This window comes from Pelobates fuscus, chromosome 2 (genome assembly GCF_036172605.1).
Source record: "Pelobates fuscus isolate aPelFus1 chromosome 2, aPelFus1.pri, whole genome shotgun sequence".
Taxonomy (NCBI): Eukaryota; Metazoa; Chordata; class Amphibia; order Anura; family Pelobatidae; genus Pelobates; species Pelobates fuscus.
In genome coordinates, this window is record NC_086318.1 from 15,548,571 (window position 1) to 15,564,476 (window position 15,906).

The 15,906-nt window shown below is 37.7% G+C and overlaps 2 protein-coding genes across 3 annotated transcripts in view; one reads left to right on the top strand and one right to left on the bottom strand.

Annotated features, from left to right (window-relative positions):
• Positions 1 to 13,231, top strand: part of SCARA3 (scavenger receptor class A member 3) — an 85,761-nt gene extending 72,530 nt beyond the window's left edge. For both annotated transcript variants that reach the window (XM_063440787.1, XM_063440788.1), the window contains exon 6: positions 12,405 to 13,231. In XM_063440787.1, the coding sequence (XP_063296857.1) occupies positions 12,405 to 12,862 (458 nt within the window). In that variant the 3' untranslated portion in view covers positions 12,863 to 13,231. The remainder of the gene's footprint in view (positions 1 to 12,404) is intronic.
• CLU (clusterin) overlaps positions 1 to 15,906 on the bottom strand; it is a 577,758-nt gene that overhangs the window by 173,697 nt on the left and 388,155 nt on the right. The gene's annotated exons all lie outside the window — the stretch shown is intronic.

A 15,906-nucleotide genomic window follows, 5' to 3' on the forward strand; every position in this document is an offset into this window, starting at 1 on the left:
GAGTTAATTTTGCGTAACGATTTGGAGGTTAAGTGAATCTGGTTAGAGTTAGGTACATACAAATTAGTAATAGTCATAGGTAAGAGATCCCACCAATACCAGCAATCTGCCCTTCTGGTCTGTAAACTCCCAGTCACATTTAAACATCCAATCAAAGAGCGAGACATTGGTAAATTGCTCTGGCAGGTCTGAAGCTTTGTGTTGCGCTTGTAGGATGGCTTCCTTTATGTGAAAATAATGTACTTGCACGACTATATCTCTGGGTACTTCAGGCGCAAGATTGCGTGGTTTGGGCACCCTATGTGCCATATCTAACTGAATCTGGGTAGGTACTGTGGAATTTCTTCAGTAGTGATTTTCTCAGATACCCCTCTAATCTTAATGTTGTTTGGCCGTGAGCAATCTTCTTGATCAGCAAATCTGCCCAGCAGGACTTTATGTTCTGCTTCCAATTGTGTTAGCTTGTCCTCTATCCCATTACGTGCCACACATAATTCATCAGTTTTATTTTCAAGGGTGTCTGTCCTCATTCCTATGCCCTGTACCTCTTTCCTGAGATCTTCTGTGATTTTCTGGATTAGTGAGGACTGCAGCTGTTTCAGCATGTCCACCATTCTGTGGTCTGTAATTAGGGCATCCTTGCCAGATGCGTTCACGGACTCTGTGTCTGAGCCTGCATCCGACAGCTGCGTCAGTGATATCGAGCCTCCGCCATCTTGGGTAGGCCGCGTTTTTTCCTTCTTCCCTGATCGGAAGAAGTCTTGCGCTCTCAGGGGGTTTTCGGGAGTGCCATTGTGCACTCTCTAGCAGGCACTGCTTATACCACTGGTGTTTCCGGGTTCTGTTGTGGTAGGGAGCCTTTTTTTTTGTAGCTTTTGGCCTGAACTGCCGCGGAGCTAGTCCCCCAGACGACCTGTCAGCATCTCCGGAAGTCCCGCCATTTCAACCGGACTCTTGAAGACAGTCGTTACTCTTGTAACAGATTTCACCTGCAGTATAGAAGATGGTGCCACAGTTTCTTGGTAAGCAGGGTGCTCAGTTTGCAATAGAATAGCACAGGTTATTAGTATTTTTATTATTATTTACATAGTGCTTTATAGTGAGCATATGAACGAATGCAGCATATAAAATAAATAAAATCATTCAGATTAATATTGCAGTCCTAAGATCCCAATCAATACAGAGATGAATGCAATATAATTATTATCATTTTCATTCTTAACTTGTAAAGAAAAACAAAGAGCAATATTTGGGGACAAACCAATCCATCTCATTCCTTTCTTCACCATGAGAGCAGAGAAACAAGTAGAGCTGGTCAGCGTCAGGCGTACCATGTGAATATTTCTCTCAATGTGTTGGCTGTAAAAGAGAAAATTCCCGAAATTGAGTGTTGCCATGATAATGGATTTAACCTCTTAGAAATCCCTAGAAAAAAACAGCAAACAAAAATAAATTTTTTATTTTATTTGTGCATGAAATTACAGTAGGCGTGCAGGGCCACGACAGCCGCTGCAAGCAGTTACATATCGTGGCAGGTTAATCGGCACAGTTTTTAGTTTTTTTTCATGAAGATATCAAGCTTTAAGACATTCTTGGTGTGCTAAATACATGCTAGGCTAACTGTGTTGTTGTTATGAATGTTCTCGCATAATGTTACAGTGATGTGTTTATAACTTAGCTCGGTAGGTATGTGGGTTCTCGCTTGGATGGTTGCATGTGTCATAGCATGATATGCTGCAGTGTGGTTGCAGTGAGTTGTTAGTGTGTCAGCAATACCTATGTGAGTGTGAACCTATGAGTGCCATGCAGGTTTCGTGTGCACATGGTTGCCATGTTAAATAATATACATTACAAAACATAGGTGAGGTCTGAGTAGGTCGCTTTGACAGTTCTGTCACCCTGATATGTCAAGGGGGTGCATCAGGCTTCCTCCATGGGAAAGGGCCAGCTTCAGGGTGGTCCCGAGCCCACATAGACAGAGGGAGTCCTGTATTTAAAACCTGCTCTGCTACTTTTATATGGCAGGGAACGAACGTCTGTCAGAGCAGGCTTCCTAATATATTCCATCCGCGTTGTTCTGTAAGGTCCTCGCCGGTGTCTCCCGGGCATGGGATGCTCGTTGTATAGCCTGCCCCTGTCGATCGTCCAGGGGTTGATGTCAGACCCCGCCGGTGGCCCGGCATCCACCGCTTGGTTATGCCATTGTTCGGATGTTGGTGGTGGAAGCTGTGTGGCAGGTGAGTGCGAGGAGGTTCCTCGTGCGAGGGTAGCTCGTTTGGCGGTAGGCCCTGCTTATTAGGATCTTTTGTGTCGCTTATATTCTGCCCATGTGGCTGCGGGGATAGGTGGTGGTTTTTCTGCCCCTCCCTGATGCCGGTTAGGGGTGGTGAATCCAGTGGTGTGCCGTGGGCTCGGTTTCCTCCTCACCTCTCACGCACATGGCGCCCGCCATTTTGGAAGCCGTTCTCAAGTCTCCCGGCTCCATTTGTGTACTCTTGTATAGGGCCCTAGGGTGAGGACCGGGATCAACCCCACCGGTCCAAGGGGGGGGGAACGGGTCTGGATCCACCAGGGTTTGTGCCTCAGGCTGGGTACTGTGGAGCAGGATAGTGGGGCAGCGGCCTTCCGCCCCACTCACCGCTGGAGAAGGCCCCGCTCGTGGTAACGAGAATATCTCCTCCCGGGGACTGGAGCTCAGTGAGCCAGCCTCTCCCAAGGTACATCAGTCTCTCTGCTCTGGGCACTGTCGCTGGTGGTCAATTGAAAGGCAGTAAGCCATGAATTTCAGCGTGTTTTTTTTTTTTTTATGCGGGAGCAGCTCATGTCTGCGACCATCCAGCTCGGCGGTCCGGCCCCGCCCCCCAATTACCTGTCCTTTTATGTGACATTCCCTGCAAGTCATTTAGTCTCGAGGGGTCAAAGTGTTTACAATGAGTTGAAAGAGATAAACTCACATGAAATTTAAGTGGCCCTGAAGAATTCCAATAAATGTTCATGTTTCCCATAGTTAAAGAGTTAAAATATTTAAGGATAAACAAATAAACTTAGAAGCCAAGGCGTCATATTCTAAGGATACTTTGTCTAAGTGAAAAGCCAACCATAATCACCGTGATAGAGGTGCGATAACATAAGTAAATAATCTATACTGAATTATTGGGTAGATCTATACTGAGTTATTGGGTAGGTCTATACTGAATGATTGGGTAGATCTATACTGAGTTATTTGGTAGATCTATACTGAGTTATTGGGTAGGTCTATACTGAATTATTGGGTAGATCTATAATGAGTTATTGGGTAGGTCTATACTGAATTATTGGGTAGATCTATACTGAATTATTGGGTAGGTCTATACTGAATTATTAGGTAGATCTATACTGAGTTATTGGGTAGGTCTATACTGACCTATTGGGTAGGTCTATACTGAATTATTGGGTAGGTCTATACTGAATTATTGGGTAGATCTACACTGAGTTATTGGGTAGGTCTACACTGAATTATTGGGTAGGTCTATACTGAGTTATTGGGTAGGTATATTATGAGTTATTGGGTAGGTCTATACTAAATTATTGGGTAGGTCTATACTGAGTTATTGGGTAGGTCTATACTGAATTATTGGGAAGGTCTATACTGAGTTATTGGGTAGGCCTATACTGAATTATTGGGTACATCTATACTGAGTTATTGGGTAGATCTATAGTGAATTATTGGGTAGATCTAAACTGAGTTATTGGGTAGATCTATAGTGAATTATTGGGTAGATATAAACTGAAATATTGGGTAGCTCTATTCTGAATTATTGGGTAGGTCTATACTGAATTATTGGGTAGCTCTATACTGAATTATTGGGTAGATCTATTCTGAATTATTGGGTAGGTCTATACTGAATTATTGGGTTGATCTATACTGAATTATTAGGTAGATCTATTCTGAATTATTGGGTAGGTCTATTCTGAATTATTGGGTAGATCTATACTAAGTTATTGGGTAGGTCTACACTGAGTTATTGGGTAGATCTATACTGAGTTATTGGGTAGGTCTATACTGAATTATTGGGTAGATCTATTCTGAATTATTGGGTAGATCTATACTGAGTTATTGGGTAGATCTATACTGAATTATTGGGTGGGTCTATACTGAGTTATTGGGTAGGTCTATACTAAGTTATTGGGTAGATCTATACTGAGTTATTGGGTAGATCTATTCTGAATTATTGGGTAGATCTATACTGAATTATTGGGTAGATCTATACTGAGTTATAAAGGTAGGTCTGTAGTGAATTATTGGGTAGGTCTATACTGAGTTATTTGGTAGGTCTATACTGAATTATTGGGTAGGTCTATACTGAGTTATTGGGTAGATCTATACTGACCTATTGGGTAGATCTATTCTGGATTATTGGGTAGATCTATACTGAGCTATTGGGTAGGTCTATACTGATTTATTGGGTAGGTCTATACTGAGTTATTGGATAGATCTATACTGAGTTATTGGGTAGGTCTATACTGAGTTATTGGGTAGATCTATACTGAGTTATTGGGTAGGTCTATACTGAATTATTGAGTTGATCTACACTGAGTTATTGGGTAGGTCTATACTGAGTTATTGGGTAGGTCTATTATGAGTTATTGGGTAGGTCTATACTAAATTATTGGGTAGGTCTATACTGAGTTATTGGGTAGGTCTATACTGAATTATTGGGTAGGTCTATACTGAGTTATTGGGTAGGCCTATACTGAATTATTGGGTACATCTATACTGAGTTATTGGGTAGATCTATAGTGAATTATTGGGTAGATCTAAACTGAGTTATTGGGTAGATCTATAGTGAATTATTGGGTAGATCTAAACTGAAATATTGGGTAGCTCTATTCTGAATTATTGGGTAGGTCTATACTGAATTATTGGGTAGGTCTATACTGAATTATTGGGTAGCTCTATACTGAATTATTGGGTAGATCTATTCTGAATTATTGGGTAGGTCTATACTGAATTATTGGGTTGATCTATACTGAATTATTAGGTAGATCTATTCTGAATTATTGGGTAGGTCTATTCTGAATTATTGGGTAGATCTATACTAAGTTATTGGGTAGGTCTACACTGAGTTATTGGGTAGATCTATACTGAGTTATTGGGTAGATCTATAGTGAATTATTGGGTAGATCTAAACTGAAATATTGGGTAGCTCTATTCTGAATTATTGGGTAGGTCTATACTGAATTATTGGGTAGCTCTATACTGAATTATTGGGTAGATCTATTCTGAATTATTGGGTAGGTCTATACTGAATTATTGGGTTGATCTATACTGAATTATTAGGTAGATCTATTCTGAATTATTGGGTAGGTCTATTCTGAATTATTGGGTAGATCTATACTAAGTTATTGGGTAGGTCTACACTGAGTTATTGGGTAGATCTATACTGAGTTATTGGGTAGGTCTATACTGAATTATTGGGTAGATCTATTCTGAATTATTGGGTAGATCTATACTGAGTTATTGGGTAGATCTATACTGAATTATTGGGTGGGTCTATACTGAGTTATTGGGTAGGTCTATACTAAGTTATTGGGTAGATCTATACTGAGTTATTGGGTAGATCTATTCTGAATTATTGGGTAGATCTATACTGAATTATTGGGTAGATCTATACTGAGTTATAAAGGTAGGTCTGTAGTGAATTATTGGGTAGGTCTATACTGAGTTATTTGGTAGGTCTATACTGAATTATTGGGTAGGTCTATACTGAGTTATTGGGTAGATCTATACTGACCTATTGGGTAGATCTATTCTGGATTATTGGGTAGATCTATACTGAGCTATTGGGTAGGTCTATACTGATTTATTGGGTAGGTCTATACTGAGTTATTGGATAGATCTATACTGAGTTATTGGGTAGGTCTATACTGAGTTATTGGGTAGATCTATACTGAGTTATTGGGTAGGTCTATACTGAATTATTGAGTTGATCTACACTGAGTTATTGGGTAGGTCTATACTGAGTTATTGGGTAGGTCTATACTGAGTTATTGGGTAGGTCTATTATGAGTTATTGGGTAGGTCTATACTAAATTATTGGGTAGGTCTATACTGAGTTATTGGGTAGGTCTATACTGAATTATTGGGTAGGTCTATACTGAGTTATTGGGTAGGCCTATACTGAATTATTGGGTACATCTATACTGAGTTATTGGGTAGATCTATAGTGAATTATTGGGTAGATCTAAACTGAGTTATTGGGTAGATCTATAGTGAATTATTGGGTAGATCTAAACTGAAATATTGGGTAGCTCTATTCTGAATTATTGGGTAGGTCTATACTGAATTATTGGGTAGCTCTATACTGAATTATTGGGTAGATCTATTCTGAATTATTGGGTAGGTCTATACTGAATTATTGGGTTGATCTATACGTAATTATTAGGTAGATCTATTCTGAATTATTGGGTAGGTCTATTCTGAATTATTGGGTAGATCTATACTAAGTTATTGGGTAGGTCTACACTGAGTTATTGGGTAGATCTATACTGAGTTATTGGGTAGGTCTATACTGAATTATTGGGTAGATCTATTCTGAATTATTGGGTAGATCTATACTGAGTTATTGGGTAGATCTATACTGAATTATTGGGTGGGTCTATACTGAGTTATTAGGTAGGTCTATACTAAGTTATTGGGTAGATCTATACTGAATTATTGGGTAGATCTATACTGAGTTATAAAGGTAGGTCTGTAGTGAATTATTGGGTAGGTCTATACTGAGTTATTTGGTAGGTCTATACTGAATTATTGGGTAGGTCTATACTGAGTTATTGGGTAGATCTATACTGACCTATTGGGTAGATCTATTCTGGATTATTGGGTAGATCTATACTGAGCTATTGGGTAGGTCTATACTGATTTATTGGGTAGGTCTATACTGAGTTATTGGATAGATCTATACTGAGTTATTGGGTAGGTCTATACTGAGTTATTGGGTAGATCTATACTGAGTTATTGGGTAGGTCTATACTGAATTATTGAGTTGATCTACACTGAGTTATTGGGTAGGTCTATACTGAGTTATTGGGTAGGTCTATACTGAGTTATTTGGTAGGTCTATACTGAGTTATTTGGTAGGTCTATACTGAATTATTGGATAGGTCTATACTGAATTATTGGGTAGGTCTATACTGAGTTATTGGGTAGAGCTATACTGAGTTATTGGGTAGATCTATAGTGAATTATTGGGTAGATCTAAACTGAGTTATTGGGTAGATCTATACTGAGTTATTGGGTAGATCTATAGTGAATTATTGGGTAGATCTATTCTGAATTATTGGGTAGATCTATACTGACTTATTGGGTAGGTCTATACTGAGTTATTGGGTAGATCTATAGTGAATTATTGGTTAGAGCTATACTGAGTTATTGGGTAGAGCTATACTGAGCTATTGGGTAGGTCTATACTGAGTTATTGGATAGATCTATACTGACTTATTGAGTAGATCTATACTGAGTTATTGGGTAGAGCTATACAGAGTTATTGGGTAGATCTATACTGAGTTATTGGGTAGATCTATACTGAGCTATTGGGTAGGTCTACACGGAGTTATTGGGTAGATCTATTCTGAATTATTGGGTAGATCTATACTGAGTTATTGGGTAGGTCTATACTGAATTATTGGGTAGAGCTATACTGAGTTATTTGGTAGGTCTACACTGAGTTATTGGGTAGAACTATTCGGAATTATTGGGTAGATCTATACTGAGTTATTGGGTAGGTCTATACTGAGTTATTGGGTAGATCTATTATGAATTATTGGGTAGATCTATACTGACTTATTGGGTAGGTCTATACTGAGCTATTGGGTAGAGCTATACTTAGTTATTGGGTAGGTCTATACTGAGCTATTGGGTAGATCTATACTGAGCTATTGGGTAGAGCTTTACTGAGTCATTGGGTAGATCTATACTGACTCATTGGGTAGATCTATACTGAGTTATTAGGTAGATCTATACTGAGTTATTGTGTAGGTCTATACTGAGTTATTTGGTAGGTCTATACTGAGTTATTTGGTAGATCTATACTGAGTTATTGGGTAGGTCTATACTGAGTTATTGGGTAGGTCTATACTGAGTTATTGGGTAGGTCTATACTGAGTTATTTGGTAGGTCTATACTGAATTATTGGATAGGTCTATACTGAATTATTGCGTAGGTCTATACTGAGTTATTGGGTAGAGCTATACTGAGTTATTGGGTAGATCTATAGTGAATTATTGGGTAGATCTAAACTGAGTTATTGGGTAGATCTATAGTGAATTATTGGTTAGAGCTATACTGAGTTATTGGGTAGAGCTATACTGAGCTATTGGGTAGGTCTATACTGAGTTATTGGATAGATCTATACTGACTTATTGGGTAGATCTATACTGAGTTATTGGGTAGAGCTATACAGAGTTATTGGGTAGATCTATACTGAGTTATTGGGTAGATCTATACTGAGCTATTGGGTAGGTCTACACGGAGTTATTGGGTAGATCTATTCTGAATTATTGGGTAGATCTATACTGAGTTATTGGGTAGGTCTATACTGAATTATTGGGTAGAGCTATACTGAGTTATTTGGTAGGTCTACACTGAGTTATTGGGTAGAACTATTCGGAATTATTGGGTAGATCTATACTGAGTTATTGGGTAGGTCTATACTGAGTTATTGGGTAGATCTATTGTGAATTATTGGGTAGATCTATACTGACTTATTGGGTAGGTCTATACTGAGCTATTGGGTAGAGCTATACTTAGTTATTGGGTAGGTCTATACTGAGTTATTTGGTAGGTCTATACTGAATTATTGGGTAGGTCTATAGTGAGTTATTGGGTAGGTCTATACTGCGTTATTGGGTAGGTCTATACTGAGCTATTGGGTAGATATATTCTGACTTATTGGGTAGGTCTATACTTGGGTAGATCTATACTGAGTTATTGGGTAGATAGCTTTCCATCTATTATTTAATTTGATTACTCCTTAGCCACTAACTGCAATACAAAATTATATTATGTTTTTTTTCTTTCAAGACAGATATTGCTCTCTGTCTTATGTAGTAGACAGCACAATACTAAGTGTGAATCAAATATTAAAGAGATTATACAGTGAAAAAAATATATTTTCAACAGTTTTGATTGTATGAATCTATAAATAACTAGTGTGCGATTTCTTTATGCAAGGAGGCCTTTTTGCTTAATTTTATTCTATTTGCAGGTCAATTTACTACAATTCGTTTTTTTTTATATAAACCCTGTATAATTTTATTCTAACTATTTTTATCCTGATATGGGCTAATGCAAAAAAAAAAAACACTATGAGTTCAACCATGAATAAATACGTGTAATCTATCAGCTTATTTGTGGAACAAATAACGATCCAGTAAGTACAGACCAATTCTACAATTCAGACCGGCAGTTTTTAACAGATTGGTTGTCCAAGTTAGCACGCTCCATTAGTAAACTGAGACAATGTGGGTTATTCAAAAGATGGGATTTTGTGCATTTGGTTTCAGCCGAATTTGTGACTTGTCCAAATTGTGGGCGATCAGCAGGTCGTCCAAATGTCGTAACTCTGAATCACTTTATGACCGAATCACGAAACATATTTAATGGGCAATGGGCGAGATGTTTTTTTTTTTTTTTTTCATAATTTGAAGTCTGCAGCACCCTTAAAAAAGATGATTAATAGTTAGGGGACAAGTACTAAATCAAATAAGTAAATAAATAGATAAGGGATCAACCTGACGGAACTTTTAAAATTCACACCTTGCATGAGCCTCCTGTGTGTGATTAAAGGTCAATTTACAGAGCAGGAAATAAAACTTCTAAAACAAGTGAACATCTGATTGAACATAAACCCTTTTTGTTGTGTCATTCACAGCCTGGAAGGTGTGGCTATTGCTGCATGAACATAAACAAAGGGGATTTAACTCCTAAATCGCAGCAAATTGAGCAGTGAAACTTCAGAGGCAAGACCTATACACAAAAACTGCTTTATTATGATAAAGTTGCTTTGATGCCTATAGTATCCCTTTAAGGTTGACATATGTAACTTTTTAAACACCCCCCATTTTATTCATCTACTTGAGTACTTAAATACCCTCATGTAGATTTTAACCAGGATTTTTTAAAGAAGGGTCATTCCGTCCAAGATGGACATCACTGATTGGATAATAGTGTTGGTGCTCCAAACCTATGACTGCAGTTCATATCTGTGGGTGCCAAGAATAGCCCTAGGTTTTTGTCAAACCAGTCCTAAACAATATGGCAAGCAAACTTAGTATGACGAGAGAGAATAGGGGAAATCACGACCAAAAATATATGTACAGAAATATATATTATTAGTCTGACACCTACGGATACTTGGCACCAGTGAGCCATAAAGTGTGAGCAGTAGTTGTTATGGTACTTATTAAGAAAAGGTTTTGGTTCTACCAATAAAATAAGTATAAATAAAATGTTAGTTTTCTATTATGCATTCAGATTTCTGCTGTTTCTTGTGACAAAGTATTTATATTGTACATCTCATCTTTTATCATGCTTTCTTCATTGTTAAGACGACTCTGTAGAACCCTCAACAATAAATAGAAATGACCATAATAATAATAATAAAGTAGAAAGCCACTCGAGGTGGGGGCGAGACTACAAATACACATCTGGGAGAGATGCCTTCCAAACAAAAACAGAGTTCTTGGGCAAGAGTTAAATAAACCTCCCAGATCTATTACGAGCGAAGCTGTAATGCACAAGTCCTAAACGCTTAGACGGCTGTAAATGTTACTACTGGTGGGATAATATGAGTCAAGGCATTACATAGCAGGGTGACAGAAACAGAGGAATTTTTTCCAAAGCTTATTCCTGGCATTGGATGTTGGAAATTGAGAACTGCTCTTCCCATCAATGGAAGAGGTAATATGTTTGGCATTGAAACAAGCATGGCAATTTTCCGCAGGTAACTGGCACAATACATGTAACTCGTACAGAGTAAAAACTAGACTTGGAGATTTGGTTCCGTATCATTTGAAATTTGGCAGAATTTTAATCTATTTGGGGTCTTTTGGAATTTCCACACTGAACTTCACCTAAGTCCAGAACAAACCAAATAGCACGATAGATACCAGCCAAGGCTATGTAAGCTGGTTTAGAATTCGGTTTACGGCGCCTACTGCTAGTAGCCACTGCCATTTAACACCAACTTTGAATCACTAATTTACAGTTTGAGAGTTGTTGTTTTTAAAGGGAAAATACTGGAATCTTTTCCTTCATTTTAGTGCTTCCCCGGTTATTATGAATTTGAAACTGTATTATTTATTAAATTATTGACTGAAATTCTTGATAACTGAAAAATGTAAAAAAATCCACACCACATCAGTTAAGAAGAACCAACATTTTTGCAGTGAGCAAGTCTAGTAAAAACGACTGATTATAAAAACATACTTGGTTAGTGTTAATTTAAAGCATTCAGAGAATACCAGTTCAAAGAGTTTGAAGCTCACATACTAAACAACTACAATCAACAGTGTCAATAGCTTTTTTTAAATCTCTCGTAATAGATCTAATAAGTTGATTTTTTTTATTATTGCTAACTTTTTAGATAGACAATATGGTCAACTTTTTGAATGAAAGGGCTTTGAAATGAAGAGGGAATTAATACATTTTTATCTCCTGTTTTACGGATTATCATAACTCTTGTTTACGTTTTTAGCATACAAATAGTCATTGAAGATACATTGATTAAGATGTGAATGGCATGTTATAGACTTGTATATGGCAAGAAAATCTGCTTGAGCCAAACCATTAAAAAAAACAACCTCTTTTGGGACATCTGAATTTCGGCCATACGGAAGATCTGCTTGTCAGAATTCTGATAATGATTGAGAAAACGAATCAGACAAACCAAAAGGGCGCAAAAAAAGGCAAAATATATATTGTAAAATCAACATTTAGCTACTGTCGCCTAGCTATCAATTATATTTTTTCCCAAGGGAGAAATTCAGAATCACACATCAAAACGAACATTCTCATCCATTGCACGTTTTGTTTGGTTCATGACTATATTTTGGCTTGGAATTTAGGATTTCAGACGAACAACCACTCCAGACAAATTCAGACAAACTGCAGTTCATAAGAAAATGAATCTCCAAGTCTAGTATATATATATATATATATATATATATATATATATATATATATATAATATAGTATACACAAATTCCTGAATAAAATGCTCTACCTTCACTAGAAAGGCTTTTTGCACCACTTGAAGAAAAGGGAAGAAATAATTGAGTACAATTAGAAACTTCTATGCTGTGGCCAAATCAGGTTTGTGTGGGTAAATAAGATATATTTTGATCATGTTTATATTCCTTAACAGGTTCACCAGGTCTTCCTGGGCCACGAGGATTCAAAGGGGATGTAGGAACCAAAGGCTCTGAAGGTACAAGAGGAGAAAAAGGAGATAGAGGTGAAATTGGATATCCCGGCAGTCAAGGAGCTCCTGGCATTCGTGGTGCGACTGGATTACAAGGAATAGAAGGATCCGCTGGAGTAAAAGGCATGCAGGGTATAAAGGGGGAAAAAGGCAGCATGGGCCCACCAGGTACAAAAGGACAAATTGGACCAAAAGGTGATGTTGGCCCTAAAGGTCCCGATGGACCTTCTGGGGGAAAGGGGATTCCAGGGTTACCTGGACCTTCTGGCTATCCTGGACTTCCTGGAATGCCTGGCAAAGTTGGACCAAAGGGTGAAATTGGAATTCGTGGTTTAGACGGTCATCCTGGTCTGCCTGGTCTGCCTGGGCCAGCAGGGCTACCAGGACCACCTTCTACCTGAAATGTAGATCTATATTTCATGCAATCAGTATCTAAAATCTGACTCATGTTGGAAATTTGTTTGACAATGAGTTGAAGACCTCCACAGTTTTCTAAAGGATACATTGCCTGAAGGTACATGTAAACATAATTTGACATGTAATCCATGCATCTGGTTAGTGGGCTCGAGTCCAATACAACAGGGACAAAGTCTTTCCTTCGTTTGCCTGAATTTGCACCAACTGAATTAAAGAATTGTCTTAATAAGTAACTTGGACTTTGAAGAATCCTGCACAGGCTGCATACTATTTTGCTTCACATATTATGAAACTACATGTTTTAATGTATTCCTTTCATTACATTAATGGGGACATTACCTAGTTCTGTCCAGTATTGTATTACTGCACTCCTTTATAGACATATTTTGTTTATGGTAGTGCATTTAAAAGAAGAGTGGTGTGTGTGTGTGTGTGTGTGTGTGTGTGTGTGTGTGTGTGTGTGTGTGTGTGTGTGTGTGTGTGTGTGTGTGTGTGTGTGTGTGTGTGTGTGTGTGTGTGTGTGTGTGTGTGTGTGTGTGTGTGTGTGTGTGTGTGTGTGTGTGTGTGTGTGTTATGTTTTGTAGAAAGGATAAACACTTTATTTCAGATACAGAGATTCACATTTGTTATCTTTACTATACCTTGTTTATATTTGTGTCCATTTACGTATTAAGGTTTTCTGGCACCTGGGCACAAATCTTTATTACCACCACCCCTCCGAATTGTACTTTTTTGTTATTGTCTCTCTACAATGCCCATAACACACACACTCACATTTACATACATAAACAAACATTCATATGCACACACGCTCACATTCATATAAATATACTAAAATTCCTATACACACAAACATTTATACAGACACATTCTCCCATTCAAACACACATACTCAATTCATATAAACAAACACACACATGCATAGTCACACACACACACACACACACACTTATCTACACATGCTCACATTAATACACTCACACAGACATATGATTTTCATTTAGATCCCTGGTGTCCGGTGGTTTACTGCTGGGAACAGTTTGTGTATTGATTGCACAGCTCCCAACAGTTTTGTAGAAATGTCAGGGCTGAGGTGATATTACCTCCTGCCCCCAGGAAATAGTACAGGCAGGTGAGGGAGCTGTGCAGGCAGAGCACAGACTGATCAGAGCAGCTCCCCACCACTAGCGAGGTCTGCTAAATGGAGGGGTGCTCTGTGTGCTTCATGATGCCTGCTACAGAGGGTGGACTAACTCCACCTCCTCTGGGTTTTATGCTACTGTAACTATTTCAGTCTTATATAAAATGTACACATTCCAAACTATTGTTTGTTAAAGGTATGACATATTGCACAGACAAATAGAATTATAACATTGTAATAAAGAATTTGAATGGGATGTTGTTATTGAAAATGAAACATGAATTGTGTAGTATAATTTTTGCAATAATTCTTCCACAATAGTTATTTTGACATACATTCTAAGCCATTTAGTCTTTAATTCCGTGACCAGTAGGTGTTTATAAGTGCCACTGGGTTATACATACCCCAACAATCACAGTTGCTTTAAATTGTATTTTATACCATTAGCTTAACATCTATGTGAAATGTTATAAATGTATATTTTATTTCTTTAAATGTTAAAGAAATTCATTGCACTTAAAAGCCGTTTGCTAGAATGACACATTTTAAGTTCCTATTTTTGCATCTTTGGAAAGGTATTAAATATTTATTTTAGAATTTGGTTTAAAATGTAACCAAGATATATCACAATACCAAAAATGCAAACACTCACATGTTCAAACCTCCATTTCAAGAGGTGTGATAAACACCAGGTGGCTTTCATTTTAAATGGAAATTGTGACAACAGCAAGTTGTTTGTCCATATTGTTTATGAGGACATTTGTTGAAGACACAATACTCAACTTTCTTCACAATATTAAAACTGACTCTGCATCGTGTGGAATTCCCAAAATGTTATCCGTAGTGCAGGAATGCCTTTGGGCTGTTTGTCATCAGGGAAAAACATCAAGGGGAGCCAAGGTCGGCTTTACAGCCCTTAAGTGCATATATATATATATATATATACCTTTTCCTTGGTAGAGCAATTCTCCAACAGTTTTTCTAACAAAAGCATTTCCCCAAAATAGACCAAACTCTATTTCCTGTGAGCTACCAACTGCCCATCTGGAAAGTTTTATCTTAAAGGACAACTATCACCTCAAAACTATTTTAATAATTTGTTCATCGAGTTTTGGAAGTAAATTGTTTTGTTTTTTTACTTCAAATATTAAATGCAATAAAAAAAAAAGTACAATTAAAAAATATCCCTTCCGTTAGTATATGACAGGATCCTTCAGCCATATACATGCCCCTCTGGTCAGACAGTGTTTGAAAGCCAATAGTTAGTCTCTATGGTCATCTCTGCTTCACTCCCTGCACAGAAACAGGGAATACCATAGAGACTAACTGTCGGTTTCCAAACGATGTTTGACCCAAGGTGCCTGGATAAGGCTAAAGGATCCTGTCGTATACTAAAGATAGGAATGTGTTTTTCTCATTTTGTTTACATATACTTAATTTAAATAAAAATTATCTACTTTTAAAACTTAATGAAAGGATTATTACATAAACAAGTAGGTTTGAGGTGACTATTGTCATTTTACCATGACCAAAAAAAAACGAAATCAACAAAAAAACATTCAGTAAACTCGTAGATACTATTTTCATTTATTTGTTACAACAAAAGAGTGGAAGTCGATTTTTTTCTACATGTGTGTTTGTAGTTTATATGAACTCTCAATCGCTTGTACTCGTCATTACTGTTTGTTTTTTGTCACTGGAGGAAACTCTCTCTTTAATATATTACGATACACACTGATCAGCCACTGTCAGGTAAAGTGAACAGCATTGATTATATCATTACAATGACACCTGTCAAGGGGTGAGGTGTATTAGGCAGAAAGTAAGTCCGTTCTTGAATTTCACGTGTTGGAAGCAGGAAAAATGGGCAAGCAAAAAGATCTGAAA